Source organism: Camarhynchus parvulus, chromosome 3, assembly GCF_901933205.1.
Source record: "Camarhynchus parvulus chromosome 3, STF_HiC, whole genome shotgun sequence".
Taxonomy (NCBI): domain Eukaryota; kingdom Metazoa; phylum Chordata; class Aves; order Passeriformes; family Thraupidae; genus Camarhynchus; species Camarhynchus parvulus.
In genome coordinates, this window is record NC_044573.1 from 14185792 (window position 1) to 14202669 (window position 16878).

A 16878-nucleotide genomic window follows, 5' to 3' on the forward strand; every position below is an offset into this window, starting at 1 on the left:
CAGGACATGGAAGAGCAATGCTTGGCACAGTTACACAAAAGCTGTGACTCAGCTCTTGTACTTGCTGACTGCAGCGTTATAGTTCTATCACCTGGAGAGGACATTATCACCCAGAGCAATCCTGCTTCCAGAGGTCACAGGAGAAAGCTGGGAGCACCAAAACTGATTAGCAGATTTTTCAGACATCAAGCTCCTCTTTATCCTATCACTCTCCTTATCTCCACCCTAATCTCTGATGCTTTGCTTCACATTTCTCCCTCAGTAGAGTCTCAGCTGCTGCAAGGCACACACATCTCTCACAGGAAGCTGAGGGAACAAAAGGAAATTACATGGGAGCTCTCACCAAGTACCAAGGCGTCCAGCATTCAGCTTTTATACTTGGGTTAATGCTAAAGTCTCCTGTGCATACTCACAAAGGAACACAGGCAGATAATGGAAATGGGGAAGCCCAAGTAACACCCTGCTTGGCTGCTCTCAGCGGCATTACAGGAGAGTCATCAGCCCATCAAAGTCCGTCTTTGCAAGTTTAGGGGAGCAGAGGGGCACAATAGCAGGCAAAAGCCAAATTAAAGACTTCAGTGAAGGGACACCATGTGTCTGGAATGGAAGAGACACCTGATTGCCTGCGAGGGCTGTCCCAAGAGAGCTTTAGGCCCATGTCCAGGCATGAACTCCAATGAGATGGACACTGGGAGCAAGTCTGGATCATCTCTCTCACCTAAGGAGGAATTGCTTCTCAGGTCTGAGGGACACCTTATGGGATGCTGGGGAAGAACATTTTGAAACTTCACAATCTAAATTAAAATAGTCCAAACCCAGTTGAAAATCTCCAAGACAACCCCTTTGTTACCAGATATGAGCTTGCTACCAAGCCCTGGGATCAACAGACAGGGGTTTCTCCCAGCCAGATTTCTTATGAAGCTACAGGTGGTGACCTCTGAAGTGATCGGGACTCAGCCATAGCCTGGCACAGAGCAAAGGAGACAGACAGCAAAAAGCTGGTACCGTGTTCAGAGCCAGATAATCAGGCATAATAGCCAGAATTATTAGGCATAAAAGCCTGGAGTAATACAGTCTGAGAGCTGGGAACGGCATAAAAGCTGGAATGGTGTAAAAACCAGACTTTCGATGAAAAACCGGGACTCACTGGTCAGATAGTGGTAAAAAACCCCCTCAGCGGTTAGCAGAAAGCGCTTTGAGGGTTTAAAAACCCGTTTTGTGGACTAAAATCACAATTGAGACCATGGGATCTTGGATATGAAGACCAGAAAACTCCATGATGAAGGTACTGATTTTCTTCTTTCAAAAAAGAGGGATTATTTCCACGGGGAGTGGGGGAACCTCGGCAGATGCCGGCATTATCCAGGGAGCTGGCAGGATGGATTGCGAAATCCAACCACGTAGAGAGATGGCAGCCACCACAGCCCCGGCTTCTCCGGGATGCCGTGAGCCCTCCCCAGACTGCAGTAATCATTATGCAGTCACTTCGGGATACCATGCCGCCCTGCTCTGGGAGAACAGACCACGTGGTGGGTACTCCTGCCCCGCCCAGGACTGCCGTGCCATGCGGCCGCTCCAACCCCTCCCGGGAGCAGGAGAAGCCTCGCGGCCATCACTCCGCGCCAGGGAGCGGGGCGGGGCGGGGCTCCGCCCCTGATACAGCTGTGGAACATAGCCAGGTTGTGTGGAGCCTGGCCGCACCTCCTGAGGGAATGGACCTGCCCCTGCTCCAGCCGCCGTGGAACACAGCCACACCTCGAGAGGGAGCAGCCCCCCCACCGAGCCTGCCTCCAAAGAAGGCTGCAGAATTCAGAAGCAAAGCGTGGGAGAAGCCTTTGCAAAGGTGCCGCTCGGAAAAAGGCAGTGCAGGGAGACAGGCGGGAGTGTGGCACCGCAGGGGCAGAGACGATCAAGTCTGCCCCGAAGAGATGGAGTCGAACACACGGGTTGCAGGTCTCACAGTAGCTGAGGTCAAGACACACTGTCACCCAGACAAGTGAGAAGCCAGCAGCTGCTAGCAAATGGATGGTGAAGAGGCAGTCACCAAGTTTCCTTCCTTACAAGCATTACAACCACATTACCTCCTGATAAATCGAGGTTTTCATGTAACAAAAACTCTAATAAAGACACTGAAAGGTTGTCATTCAAAAGTTATTATAAGGTACAACTGTTTGTAAAATATACATTAGAACTCATGGTACAATATTCATTATGGGTGTTTGCATTTGTTAGAACCAAAATTAACAAGCCCATGATCAGTAAGGTCTGATATTTCTGCCTCTATTAAGCTATATATCAGGGAAGCATTAGTGTGTGTATTATTATTTTTTTAATACTCCTACTAATTATTGTCACAGTATTTCAAGAAGGATGGCTGAGACCCAGGGGCTGTCCACTGAGATACCCATAGCAAAATTAATTTCTCATAGGCAAATTTCAGTTGCAAAGTTCTTCAGCTCAACTTTTGCCACTTGCCATCATTCTAAAAAATTCAAAGTCAATAATTAAATCACTAATAAAATTTCTAACAAGGCAAGAAGAGATTATTGCTTACACTGTAATTAATGTTAAAATTTTTTTGTTTTGTTTTGCACTGGATATTAATACAAACTTGTTTTTATGCAGGGAATCTCTCCCAACCAAGTCATTGGCCTGATCAACCTATGAACCTGGCTGATAAAGATTCTGTGCAAAAAGACTAACTCTTGAGACAGGCATAGAGGCTTTGTCCGGAATAGCCCTCCAGAAGTTTGCTCATAATGAGAAAGAGACCTTTCAGCAACCCCCTACCTTATTAATGCTGTTAAGAAATGCATGCTTTATTTCTATTTCTACTTATTATACAAAGAAAAAAGTGGAAAAAAGGTTGGGGGGAAGGTATACCTCTCCTTTTTGAGTTTTGGGTGGTGTCATGTTCTTACGTTTTATAATAAGTCATGTAACAGTACAATATTCCTAAGAAATCCAAGGTAAAGGACACTGGACAGCATTCTGAAGTCTCTTCAACAGAACCATGGATTACAAATGACCACCTACCGCACAGACAGTCAATATAAGGACTTGAATTGTTTACTAAGTATTTTCCTGTTTACAACTGTTTTTCTGTTTACAGATTGTTTTCTGAGTGTTTGGTTCTTCAAGAGACAAATGGGTTACAGGTTGTCTTTAATAGTTGGGCTTTTCTATAAGGGTTAAGTGGGTTAAAGGTTGAATGGGTTTTGGTTTTTATAAGTTGTAACATATAAGCATTGTGCCTGTGGCCCGAGTTCTCCCCCAACGCATTCTGAACAGAAATGCTGTAGCTTCCATGCAAATTTGGCCATGCTGCTGCTGTTTTGTTTGTAAAGCGCCTTTGCAGATGAGTAACAGAAAACAAATTACAAATTTTATTAAACAAAGAAGGGTGATACATTACCGGATGTCACATATGAGCTTGCTACCAAGTCCCATGATTAACTGACAGGGGCTTCTCCCAATCAGATCTCTTATGAAGCTGCAAGCATTTCACTGGCCAGATCCTGAGGGGGCATGGAGTTCAGACCAATGAGAATATCTAGACCGGGTCTTTTAAAAGTCTTTATAAAGGGTAGCCTGGGAAAATAAACTTCCTCTGTGCCACATGAACATTGAACATCGGGGGTGAGTCGTGTCTCTGTCTCCTTGCCCCTCACCCCCCCATGTGCAACCTAACACCCCCTGACTATTACACAGTGAGGAAGCATCATTCTTAGGGAGACAGAAGTAAACGAGCACTAGGGTTGGGAATGATGAGTAATTGCCTTTAACAAAACACAGTTACAGCAAGTATTTCACTTAATGTTTAAGATACATTGTGTTAAGGCACTTCTCACAAGACCCACGTGAACCCAGACCAAAGTCCCAGAGGGAGGTTCAAGCACTTCACCCTCCAGAATTCTACAGATAAGGCATTAAAACAGAAGTAGTATTTGGAAACCATTTTGTGTTGTTTTCAAGGAAACTGGAATTCTGGTTTGTGATAACACATGAACATTTGCTTTCCAAAAACAGCAACACTGCATATTTCAACTCATGGGTATGACTGCAAAAAAAAGTCTCTTCCAGGAGGTAGAGAATTTCTCAGTATTTCTGTGCCTCTGCACTTTTAAGATGTATTTGAAATCAACACTGTTTGCATTTCACACAAATATTAGAGTAACATTACAGAAATTCTTTCTGTAATTCTTTCTTCAGACATTATCACTTGATTTATATGCATTTTATTATAAAATAAATACCAACCAAAGTGGTTTTACATAAATATATTAAAAAAAAGTCTAGTACTGAGTCAATAGGGTCTGCCTAAAGGTTATGGAGTACCACCAACAAAAAAGTCAGTTTTACAGAGAGGAAAAAGTACCAAGAACCTTAGGGACACCCTCTCATCAAGGCTGAACAGAGGAATCTGGGGGGACCAGATATTCTCAGGTAGACAGGATGGTGCCTAGTCACAAACTTCTTCAGCATCCGAAACCTTTTCAGCCGAGCTTTGCAGCCTTGGTGTGATACATATTTGAAGTATTTGCAATCTAAGGAAAGAAAAAAAACAACACTAAGTTACACCATGATACAAGCAAATACAAAATGCTTTCACTGTTTAAATAATATGCAAACAGCTAAGAAACTTTTCAGTAATTAAAGGTATTAAAATCCAAGACATGCTCATTACAGACATAACTGCAACATTAAATAATCTATCCTCACTTAGCCCAGCAAACATTCTACATGTATCTAAATGCCTGTTATCTTGCACAATACTGCTTTTTCTTTCATTTCTGCTCTGCAAATTAGATCAGAAAGTAAAATTTCAAGAGTGTAAAGCAGCACTGATATCATACATTAATTTATTATGCTAGATAACGAAACAGAAGCTCACACTGAGTCAGTAAGTACTGAAACTTCATTCAAGAAAATCTGAACTAGAATGCTTTCATTTGCCATCTGGAAATAAAAGGGAGATATCTGATCCTACAGATCAGAAAGCAAAACAAAAAATATCCAAAGAGCTTCCAATATGAAGCTCAGTTTGTTCTATGAGAAATTGTTCCATGAAGTGCAGAAGAAAAAGTTATAGAAAAGCTGACAATGAACATGTTGCCCACCAACCAGAGGTTCAAACCAGTCTACAAGCCATTGTCTCCACACCATATTCCCATTCTCAATTTAGCAGCTGATTCTCGGCCTGATCCTCCCCTTGTTTTGGCAGCATTTCAAATAATGCTACTAAAGAGGTAATGATCTTCACCTTCTTACCAAACTGATGATGTTCTTCATTCAGACTCTCCCTCCTCTTTCCTGCATTACAACATACCCATGGTCCTTAATGACCAGCTGACACCCAGTATTGCTGAGACACTGCCCAGGCTGGCATCTAGAAAGCAAACTGCCTGCAGTCCCCACAATATTCCCAAGGAGGGTGTTGTGCATTTTTGGAGTTATGGTTTGAAGGTCAAACAACACAAATAGTATTGTGGCTGCTCAACAAAGCTAGATAAAACTGAATTCTAAACCACAATAAGACCAGCTGCCTCACTGTTAAATATCAAACTAACTTAAATACCTTTCATGTTCAGCTTCAAAGACAAGAATCTTTTTTTGAAGAAAGAAACTGTATTTCTTCCAGGTAGCAGAACAGCTGCATCCCATGTCATTAGGGCTAGAACTAGACATTATTTCTGTTCCATGAAGTGAGAAGAAAAAAAAAATTATACCCTTTCCCAGTATGATTCCAGCCACCAGAGCTTTTTCATATGAAAGGCTTTTATTTTCCTGCCAATTCCTTTTTGCCAAGTAGCAGCTAAAATGGAAGTCTGGCCACCAGTCCTTCCTGGAGTTCCACTCTTGCTTGATCCAGTCAAGATGCTTCTCAGAGCTGGAAAAAGGTTAAACAAATTACAGAAGAGGTTAAAATGTAATGGAAGGATTATTAGGAAACAGTGAATGTTATAATCAGCTTGCTACAAATCTCCTAAATTGCCAACATAGACACACTGACTTCATACCAAAACACTAACACAAGCATTTTTATATAAAACTAACAATTCTTTTTTAATCCCTGGCAACACTTGTGAGGCTGGAAGTGAACTCTAGCAGTTTTATTAAACCTTGGCAGAAGCACAGATTATGGTTTGAAATTAAGCAAGCCTTTCACTTGTCTGCCAGTTTGTCAATAGTAATATGGAAGATTCTCCAGGTTTGTCAACAAATGAGTAGTATGAAGGGGTTGCTTCGTCCTTAGGAAAGGAAAGTTACTCCAGGCATACTCAAAGACTAACTCATCTCCACCAGTTATTACTGTTAGGCAATAATGCCCTTAAACCAAGCATTTCAGCAACACAAACTCCTTCCAGCCCCTCAAGGGAACCTGCAAGAAACACAAAGAGGGAGTTTTTGCAAGGGAAGGTAGAGACAGGACAAGGAGGAACAGCTTTAAACTGGAAAAGGACAGGTTTAGATTAAATATTAGGAAGACATTTTTCACTCTGATGGTGAGGCCCTGGGTCTTTTTTGCCCAATATAGTATTTGGTGAGTGGTCTCTCCCTGATCTTCTCTCAACCCATGAATACTTATATTTTCTCCCCCTATCCAGTTGCAGAGTGAAGCGATAGAGCAGCTTTGATGGGTGCCTGGCATCCAGCCATGATCAGCCCACTACACTGCTTTAGTGGGAGATGTCCCTGCCCATGGCAGGGGGGCTGGAACAAGGTGATCTTTCAGATCCCTTCCTACCCAAACTATTCTAGGATTCTATAAAACTATCTACAACAGGGAAGTGACATTCCCATACAGTGATCAAACTGCCCAGTATATTCTAAGATACTCTGAAGTTGGATATGAAAGGCAAAAATGAAGGCAAAGTTGGAGCACAGAGGTTCACTGTGTTCACTGCCCAAAGGTGGAGACTTGACACATTTGTTTCAACACATTACATCAGAGCTACTTACATTAAAATTTGTTTCACCTGTCTTGCCAAACAGCTCCATGCTTTTGTATTTTCTTTCCATCCAGCATAATCCAAGACTGCAAAAATAACTTCTAGGCCCAGTTGATGCTTTTTTCTTTTCTCTGGAAAAAGATGAGGCTGATTAATGAATTACACAGATCAGGATGAACTCATTAGTAAGGCACAAGTGAAATACAATTCTCCACTCTTCCCCCCCACTGCTACTTTAAACATAAGTTATGTTTATTGGTATAAATTTCTTTAAAAACTCCAGGTTGTTTTCATTAGTTATGAAATGTTGGCAAATGTGTCACACACGAACTGAAAAAGGGAGGTTTCAGACAAAAGGTCTCCTTTTCCCCCTCCCAAAGAAGAATCACAGTTTAAGTTGGAGAAAACCTTAAAAATCATCAAGTTACAACCCCCTGCCATAGGCAGGGACACTTTCCACTACAGCAGGTTGTTCAGAGCCCCAGCCATCCTGGCCTTGAACACTTCCAGGGATGGGGCATCCACAGCTTCCCTGGGCAACCTGTGCCAGTGCCTCACCACCCTGACAATCAAGAATTTATTCCCAAAATCTCTTCTAAACCTCCCCCTGTCAGTTTGAAACCATTAACCCTCAGCATATCAGAAGAGTGAACAATCTTTATTCATGTACATTTCACCAATCTGTTGACCTGCTGAGACACACCAAGACACAAGAAGACAGACAGCCTGGAATACAATTGATCAGCATGGAAAAAAAATAGTCTTCAGATTAGAAGACTTTTCTACCAGCTTGAAGATAATGCTCCCTTAAAGAGAAGGAAAATTTTGTTGTTTGATCATTAACAATGAACTAAAGAATATATACATTCCAAGATTTCTTTTTTGAATAAATAAAATAGAGATTCCAAAAATGGAATTAAGACCTTGGAATTCAGAGTAGGGCACCTAAAAAAAAAATTAAGTTGTTTTTGAGGTCCTCCCTGTGCCTTACAACTGCTTGCTTTGCTCAGCCTTTAAAATAAAAAAAAAGGCATTTGTGTACACAAGTTTGTAAATGACTGCTCATACATCCATCTTAAGAGGTTATGGTGATTAAAAAGATGGCATTTGAGTTGGTTTTTTGGGACTATTTCTTAAGAAACAAAACTAATTTCAAAAGCAGAAAGAAGGCTGTAGGATAATCCAGAATAGTTTTCTGAAATTACCATAAATGAAATGAACAAAGGTAAAGACTTACTTGATTTTTGAAGCATGGTATTAAAATCAATCATTAGTTCATGAGAAGGAACAATATCATGCAAGATCTGAAAAATAAAAGACAAAACCCAGATAGGTTATTTTAATGTGAAAACTTTTGAAGACTTTTACCTGACCAAGAAAAGCACAGGCTTCAGAGCTTTGGGTGCTTTTAGTTCAGAAAATTAAGCAATTCTGGTACTTTGGTGCTTTGATATAAAGAATGGATCTCTAGGTCCTTCTTGCACATTTGTGACACTGCTCTGACACCACAGATGAAATACCTTGATGGCTGCTGACTACCACTGCTTGTGGCAAATACAACGTTCTGAAGGAGCAGCCCAAATCCATATCCATTGTCCCCCTTTTTGAAGGCAAAATGTAATTTTCTCCCTAGCACAGTTCTAGCTCCCCTGTACACTGCTCTGTGCATTGGATCAGTTTCTGGACTTATCAAACCATTTCTATGATTTATCTCTGTTTTCTAAGAGACTCATGTCTAAAGCCACTGCTAAAATGCAGAGGAGAATTTCATGCAAATCTGCTACAGTTTCAAAGTCTAAAACAGACAAAACAGCCTTACAAACCTGTTTTTAAACAACACTTGCACTAACAAGAGCACATTAGCGCCATCAAGTGGCAAAGCATGGTTTGCAAGGAGTTCGGAGGGCAAGGAAAGCAGGAATTTAAAAGCTTAACCTAACAAGGTCTTGTCTGCCAACAACCAGCAGACATTAATTTTTAGCTTTAATGCACAGCTCATTGAAAATAAGCGAAGAAACTAATTGCTAGATAGGATCAATAGGTGAAAGAGAAGGCATTTGATGATTTGTACATATTGTAAAGATCAAACTGTAAGAGAAATCAATGCATGCTATGCACAAGTCTGTTGATACAGACTTCTGGAACCATGTGAACATGTTCTCTGAGCTTGCTTACCGCCCTTAAGTGATATGATGTACCAGTCAAAGGCAAAACAAGAACTGGGATTCAAGGACAGTTAAGGATTCTGCTCCCTCCCACTAACTTCCCTCTAACCCTCTACTTCCCACAAAGAATACAATAGGATAAATAACATTACAGAGCTCAAGCAAGCTGTCAGACCACCCCATGACTGACAAAGACTGTATCTCCTAGGGGATACCTACCTTCAGTGCAGATATGAGGGATTTCTTCGATTCACCCTGCCTCTTGAAGAATTGATAGAGGTAGACATGGGCATTGGGGTTAGCAGGGAACTTTGAGTTGTAGGCATATTCATTTAACACTTGCCGGGCCTCATTGTGCTCTCCATAGAACTCCAGCAACTGGAAGTTAAGTCTGTCATTAGTTTGTCAGATACAGGGAACCAAACTCTTACAATTAATTCTGGACTGCCACAGAGCCATCCAGTAGCACAGTCTGTATATAAGAGTGCAGTGTATTAGATAATGCATATTAGATAATTACATACCTGCCCATCTTAATTTTACTGGCTACTCTCAGGACAGAGAGACAAGAATTCACACACAGAAGCTACTCTGGGAGAAAATGCCTTAACACCTACTTCGTTGTCAAAGGATTATCATCCCTTGCTCACTGGAAAGAGATGCTGAAGGCACCTGCCATATCTCTAGAGACAGAACTTGGCAGATGCCAGCACCAAGGAAAATTCTTAAAACGTCCTAGATTGCCAAGCAATGTGCATTCTATTTGCCATGTGTTAGAGGTGTGGCAGTTATGTTCTGTTAATTAGGCAGTTTTCCTTATCTCTTCCACAACCCATCATGCTTCCAGAGAGATATCATCTGTTAATGGGCCATTGACTGTCACTGCATGATTGATAAAATTACAGCATCCCATTGTGAGATGCTCTGCCCAGAAGGAGGAGCCAAGCATTCCTAACTAGATATAATCTGAGATTCTGGGACAGCAGAACAGCCTTTCCACTGGATTACCAGAGGAACAGCTGCCTCTTCCACTTCCAATGTTCAGAAGACTACACCCTGCTACAGGATCACTGCTCCAACAGAACCACATCTGCTACTCCAGGACTGCACCCACAATTCCAACTGGACTGTTACCAACACCCTGACCCACAGGGTGTCAGGTTGTATTCTCACTCTGTCAGTGTTGTTTTGATTTACCACATTGTTTATTTTATTTTTATTTTCTTCCCTAATAAAGAACTGTTATTCCTGCTCCCATATCTTTGCCTGAGAACCCCCTTTAATTTCAAATTTATAACAATTCAGAGAGCGGGAGTTTACAATTTCCATTTCAGAGGAGGCTCTTGCCTTCCTTAGCAGACTCCTGTCTTTCCAAACCAAGACACATGCTTAGAGAAGTCAGTGCTTATCAGTGTTCACAAAAAGTAAAAGATCTCTTTAAAATTACTAATTCTTGGTTACAAATCCTAAACAGGTATTTAAAAACCCAAACCAGAACAGAGAGGGGCTGCATATTTGGCATCTCTAACATTTCATCTATCCAGAGGAAACACTGCCCTACCAAAAATCAAAGTGTTTTCAGGAATTTGAACTAAAGCAGCTATGCTCCAATTTTTGCAGCCCCACAAAAACAAAACATGTAAGCTGTCTGTCTACTTCTTCTTGACAATGAACAGATAAAAGTTCTTTTTGTACTGTGCTCAGGCTCTGCAGCTCTACCAGGAGTACGCTGTGCTCTACATCAAAGCCCGTGATGTGCACATACAAATGTGCTGCTTTTGAAACACTTTGTTTTCACTCACACACACAGAAAATAATCTGCATATGGGCATCTTAATGAAAATTAGACAGGGAAATACAAAAGAAAGCCATCTGTAAAACATGCCCTTACATCCACATAGCATTTCACAAAGACATCCCAGACTCCAGGTATTTTAATAATCTCCTTCAAGTTCACTGCTGCCTTCCGGAAGTAACTGTGCATTTCCTGCTCAACAGCCAAGTCTGCAAATCCATCCTCACCTACCACAACACAAAGGAAGGTCAAAAAGTTATTAACTCTGCCAAGCACAGGGATCTTGAAGTGCTGCACCTTAGGGATGATCACATTTTGCTAAGCAAGGACTTCAGCCAGAGAGCTTTTAAGAAAAGACTCCTCAGTACTGAAACAAGACATTTTCACTGTTCCTCATTCAAATTTATAATCAATTTCAACTTATGGAGCACAATGAGTAGGATGCCAAGAGAAGATGCTACCAGCACAAGGTCCATAAGCCAAATTCAACATCTGGTTTTCAGAGAAACAGAGATCTAGTGCAAGTGATAAAACACTGCCAGTAGGTATATATAGAACCAGATGTGACACATGTAGCAACTTCCACATCTTTAAGGAAACTGAAATTCAAACACAAGTGTTGAGGGTTTTGCTATCACTCAACATTCCAGCAGCAATCATGCACTTGCACACCTATTAAACCACTGCTTTGAGAGGATGCATTCCTTTGATCATTATTTTAGGTGATGCTGGCTGGACATGGGGAGAAAGAGTTTCAGAACAGCATTTCAGGGCACTTCAGAAAGTGCTATTTTGACACTACCATCACTGCTGACATAGAATCATGTCCCAGCCACACCATCACACACTGAAGTCTGGTAAAGGAAAAGGCGTCATTGCAAACCATGGCATCTGCATGAGCAAGCTGAAGATACAGCTCAATCCAAAAAGCACTTACCATGCTCTAACAGGATTTTCTTCTGCTTAGACCAGCTACAGTAGTCCAAGAGTCCCCTGTAAGCCTGAATCAGCTTAATTTCCTTATCCTGAATGGCTGTTTGCTCTCCAAACCTCCAGCTTTCTGCCAGGGACAGGTTCTGGTAGGCTTCATCTATTTGCCCATTACAGAGGAGATGGAAAACATGCTCCAAGCAGACCTACAACCCAAACAGTCCAAAACACAGCATTCCACACTCAAATGTAGAAATTCTAAGCAATACAGCAAAGTTCTACACACATGTGCAGAGAAAGAGGAGACTTGCTGACATGCATAAAAAATATTGCCAAGACATGTAATGAAGAATTTAAATTATTTGTGTTGTCTCAAAAACCTGCTTGTCTTTAACATGTGCTGTACCTATTTTAGAAGATCTAAAAATTACCTGAGGAAACCCAGCTAGGCTGCATTTGCTTATTTTTCACAGCACCTGAAAGAGGAATGTCCTTCCACCCTATCATGTTGATTAGGCATCATAAGATAAAAGCCTAAACCTTAAGTTAGCTCCAGAAAACCCTTGTATGGAACTTCTTTTGAAGACCTTTAAAAACAGAATAAAAGACAGAAGCACCATCCCAAGTGCGCAACAGCCAAGGAAATCAACAATATAGGTTTGAATGAGCCACCAAAGGGAAAAAAAAACATTAAAAAAAAAACCCACAGCTGTGTGGCACAGGTGTGCACAACATACAGTTTTATAATCAGATTAGCTACTCAAAAAGTAAGAGGGTAATGAGGCAAAATTTAAGTACAAATGTTTAGTCAGCAGCACAGTGGTCAAATTAAAGACTGAAAATAAAACTTGGCAGGTAATTACCTGTATTTACATATCATTGGGACATGCATGAAAATGAATTTGACTGGTTCAAATTCAAATTAAAAGATTAAAGGATTTTAAGCACTTCTAAGGACTGAGAACATACATCTGTGGTCAAACATACAGACCAAATGAGATAAGGTTAGGTATAAAATGACCTCCAAATATCATGCAATTGGTAATTCAAATGTTGGGTTTGAGTTTTATTGACACTAATGTCAGTAGTACATTTCAAAAGAGATCTGGAAATTAATATTCAAGTAAGTGTTCAGATAACTGTGAAAGATCATCAGAGCTGCTTTAAGTACACTCACCTTCAAGTACCTTTTTACTCCTAAAGTTTTCATCTGTTCCATGAAACAGTTGACCTCTTTCATCCTGCTTTGGGAATGGTGCCACAAAATTTCAGTTCCTATTCTCCAAATCATCTATTAATGGGGAGAAAGAAAATCAAAACCAACCTGAGTACAAAAATGGCAACAGACGTCACATATAGTCTTACTACACTTACAGTTACTGTAGGACATGAAAAATGTACATTTGAGCTGCAAATAAAAAATACTACAAAGCATTATCTACTCCTATAGTAACTTACCTACTCATCCAGGAGGACTTCTAGAGTCATTCAGTGGTTCAGAATTGCTCATTATAAATGCAGCACTCAAGAACTGAGTTTATGAAAACTGCATGCCAGAGGGTTCCTCCTCCCCTCACTGAAAAGTTATGTTCTTTTTTGACATGACCCCACTAAGACACCAGGTATACACAACTCTTTGAACTTAATAGCAAAGATTATTTCCAATTTGATGTAGCTCCACAACTGCATGCACTTGTTTCCAAAATCTGCAAGCTAGCCATACTCAAGTACTCCATTTATTTAAAACTCCGATCCTTTTCATTCCACCTGCTTCCATCTAAACATCTGCAAGGAGTTTTGCAGCTACTGGAAAAGCTGGTAACAACCTAAGTAAGACACCAATTTGCAAACAGATTCTGACTGACGACATGCCAGAACCAAACACATTTATTGCTTTCCCATTTCAGAGGACTACTTTGATTTTTCATAGATACACTGCTCATAGAGTGAACTTGTACCAAGCCAAGTCTTCTTCTGTTGTGACAAGGATCTATTAAAAAAAATCAAGCCTGTGATTAGCTAATTAAGACAGATGTTGGTCCTGAAGTATATGGATGCTGCTCTGCAAGTATTTTTTCAACTGCAAAAGAACTCAGATAAGGAACATGGGCTTACCTCTGATGGACCTATGTGTTCTCTGGAATAGTCCTTCTCTAATGACTCAACATAGCAGGTCAGGAACTCTGCAGCCCTTTTCCACTGCTTTTGGAGTAAGGCATCCTGAATGTAACTTAAACATGCTTCCTTGCTCTTCTTGAAGTTTAACTTGTGTTCATTGGAAGATACTAAGTAAACAACAAAAAAAACCCAACCAAACAAACAAAAAAATAATCAACTGAGCCCACAGCAGTCACAGCCCTTATTCAGATAGCCACATGCTCTCCCTTTCAGCATCTTTCTTGTGTGGACATTACAGAAAGTCATATTAAGCTCTGTGGTTTTGAAGATAATCAGGGAAGCAAGACTATGGGACAAGCTGGAAATGTGATATGGGATGACATTTTCCATAAGCAGCACATAGCTGTGCTTGAAATTTCCATTCACTTGAAACAGTGAATAGCCAATTATGTTACACTACTGCCCTACTAGAATCAGGGAGCCATGGTGCTTTGATAACTTCACAGTACATTTTGTCATATTTTGGAGACTACTCTCTTCACTTATTAGTCATCAGCCAAGTTTGCAATGCCACAGTGCTGCCATATTTGCATGTACACAAACAAACAGACTGTTCCAGTACCAAAGGCTAAACAATTCCCACAAAGATAAACGTAGAGAACTATTCTCATTTGAGTACAAGGCTGCAAAGAGGCCTCTTGGACTTTTTACATCAATAGTAGTTCAATTTATTCTGAAACCAGTATGAAACTGAAACTTCATTCCTATGAAGTGTGTTTAAAGCTCACAGCTGTATGACCCTACAACAATTCTCATCCAGAAAAAGCCACCTGCAAGGCACATGAAGAGCTCACCAAGACATCTCCTATCTGGATGCTGTAGGCAGAGGAATAACTCAAACAATGGTTAAGTCAGGTAATCACAAAACCATCAGAGTTAGAAGGGACCTCTGGAGATTATCCAGTCCAACCAGCTGCCAAGGCAGAGTCACCTGGAGCAGGTGACATAGGAAGGTGTCCAGGTGGGATGTGAAAAAGTCTCCAGAGAGGGAGACTCCACAAACTCCATGGGCAGCTGTTCCAGTGCTTTGCCACCTGCAATGTAAAGATCTCTTTCATGCTGAGGTGAAACTTCTTGTGCTTTAGTTTACGGCCACTGCACCAGGTCCTGCTGCTGGGCACCACTGAAAAGTCTGGCATCAACCCCTTAGCACTTCTCTTTGAGATAATTACATGCATTAATGAAATCCTCTCTCTGTCTTCTCCACACTAAAGAGGCCCAGCTCTCTCAGTCTCTCCTCATAAGAGATGCTCCAGACCCCAAATCATCCTTGGTGCCCTCCGCTGGACTCTCTCCAGGAGCTCCATGTTTCTCCTGCCTTGAGGAGCCCAGAAATGGGCACAACACTCCAGATGTGCCTCACCAGGGCTAAGTAGAGGGGCACGATCACTTCCCTCGACCTGCTGGCACTGCTCTTCACGATGACACCATGGGCCTTGCTGCCCGCAAGGGCACACCGCCGGCTCACAAAATAACTACGATTATTTCAAACCTCTTTCCCCGCGCTAGCAGACGATTTGGCGGATAGAAGCTGAAACTCTGCCACTATTCCCAGAGCAGCACGAAGGAGTTCACAAAGAGAACGCACAAACGCTCCGCCCTTACCCGGCGGCGGCGGCAGGAAGGGCAGGTGCAGGAGCGGCTGCAAGGCCGCCTGAGTGGCGGGGCTCCTCCTCTTCCTTCTCTTCCCCCCCACTACCACCGCCGGCGCCTCCTCATAATCCTCCGGGAAGCTGTCCATGGCGCCGCGGACAGCCGGGCTCCGACCTCACCTTGCAGCTCAGGGGGGCGGGAGGCGCCGGCCGAGCCGAACGCGGGGGCTCACTCCGAGCCGGGCGGGCAGCGGCCCGGTAGCCCCTCAGGCCGGCACTTCCCCGCATGCAGCAGGGGCGGGAGATCCCGGCAGGCGCCGCGCCCCGGGAAGCGCGGGGCGAGAGCGGCCCCTGCGCATGCGCGTCGAGGGGGGCGGGCGGCGCGGCCGCCGTAAGGGGAGGGGGTGCGCGGTGCCTTCGCGGCGTTTCCCTGCTTCCCCCTGCGTGTGGGGAAATGAGGGATGCGGGCCAAGGGTAAAGCAGGAGGGGTGCGGTGGAGCACGGGGGGTTGCAGGGTGTGTGCAGGGGTGTAGCAGAGACGTGTTTATTCCTCAATCAGAGCATGACTAGAACCGCGGCTAATGCATTGATTATTCCAAAGATAAATTAGCGAACTCCTCCTGTCACTCTCCATTAGCTGTATTGCTACTTTCCTGTTCGTTTGTAACTCATAACGTTCTACAGAGGGAAGAGATTCCGGATCAAAATCCTGTGCATTGTAGAGCAGTGATGTTGCCTGCGCTCCCGCTGGATTTTGGGAATTCGTCTGCCTTAGCCACAGTATCTGGTTTATAAAGATCTGTGCTGGAACTTGTCTCTTTAAACCACTTTGGAATTGAGTTTGCCCTGGACTGTTTTGATGTGTATAAAGTCCAGTTTACTGCATAAGATCTCACAGAGCTGTTTTTTTTTCAGAACTGTCGTGGCACGGGAGAGTGAGTAAATAATAAACTGGCTCAGATTAAAGGTTCCTGTGATGCAGTGTCTTGGTTCAGCTGTGATAAATAAGCAGTGTTGAGAATAGTGCAAGGCAGAACAGTTGTGTACAGCATTTAAACACTTAAACCTCAATATTATATCTTAATATGGTATTTAATAAATCAATGTGGGGAAAACAGAAGTCTCCCTTTGCTTTTTCTTTATTTTTAATCCTGTGTTCTTCCAATAAAGGCCAGCATTTCAGTTCATAAGTATTGTTATTAATGGATAATTAACTTACTTGACTGATAACAATAAAATGTTATATAACACCACATCTTTATCAG

At 42.2% G+C, this 16878-nt stretch overlaps 1 protein-coding gene across 1 annotated transcript; it reads right to left on the reverse strand.

Moving 5' to 3' along the window:
- Nucleotides 1–2595: 2595 nt before the first annotated feature.
- Nucleotides 2596–15943, reverse strand: TAF1A (TATA-box binding protein associated factor, RNA polymerase I subunit A). Its single transcript, XM_030946349.1, is given in 11 exon segments — nucleotides 2596–4430; nucleotides 4432–4547; nucleotides 5730–5890; nucleotides 6964–7084; nucleotides 8191–8257; nucleotides 9338–9496; nucleotides 11010–11140; nucleotides 11851–12049; nucleotides 13021–13134; nucleotides 13959–14128; nucleotides 15627–15943. Coding segments are annotated over 11 exon segments (1401 nt in total). The 5' UTR covers nucleotides 15763–15943; the 3' UTR covers nucleotides 2596–4403.
- Between the last annotated feature and the right edge of the window lie 935 nt (nucleotides 15944–16878).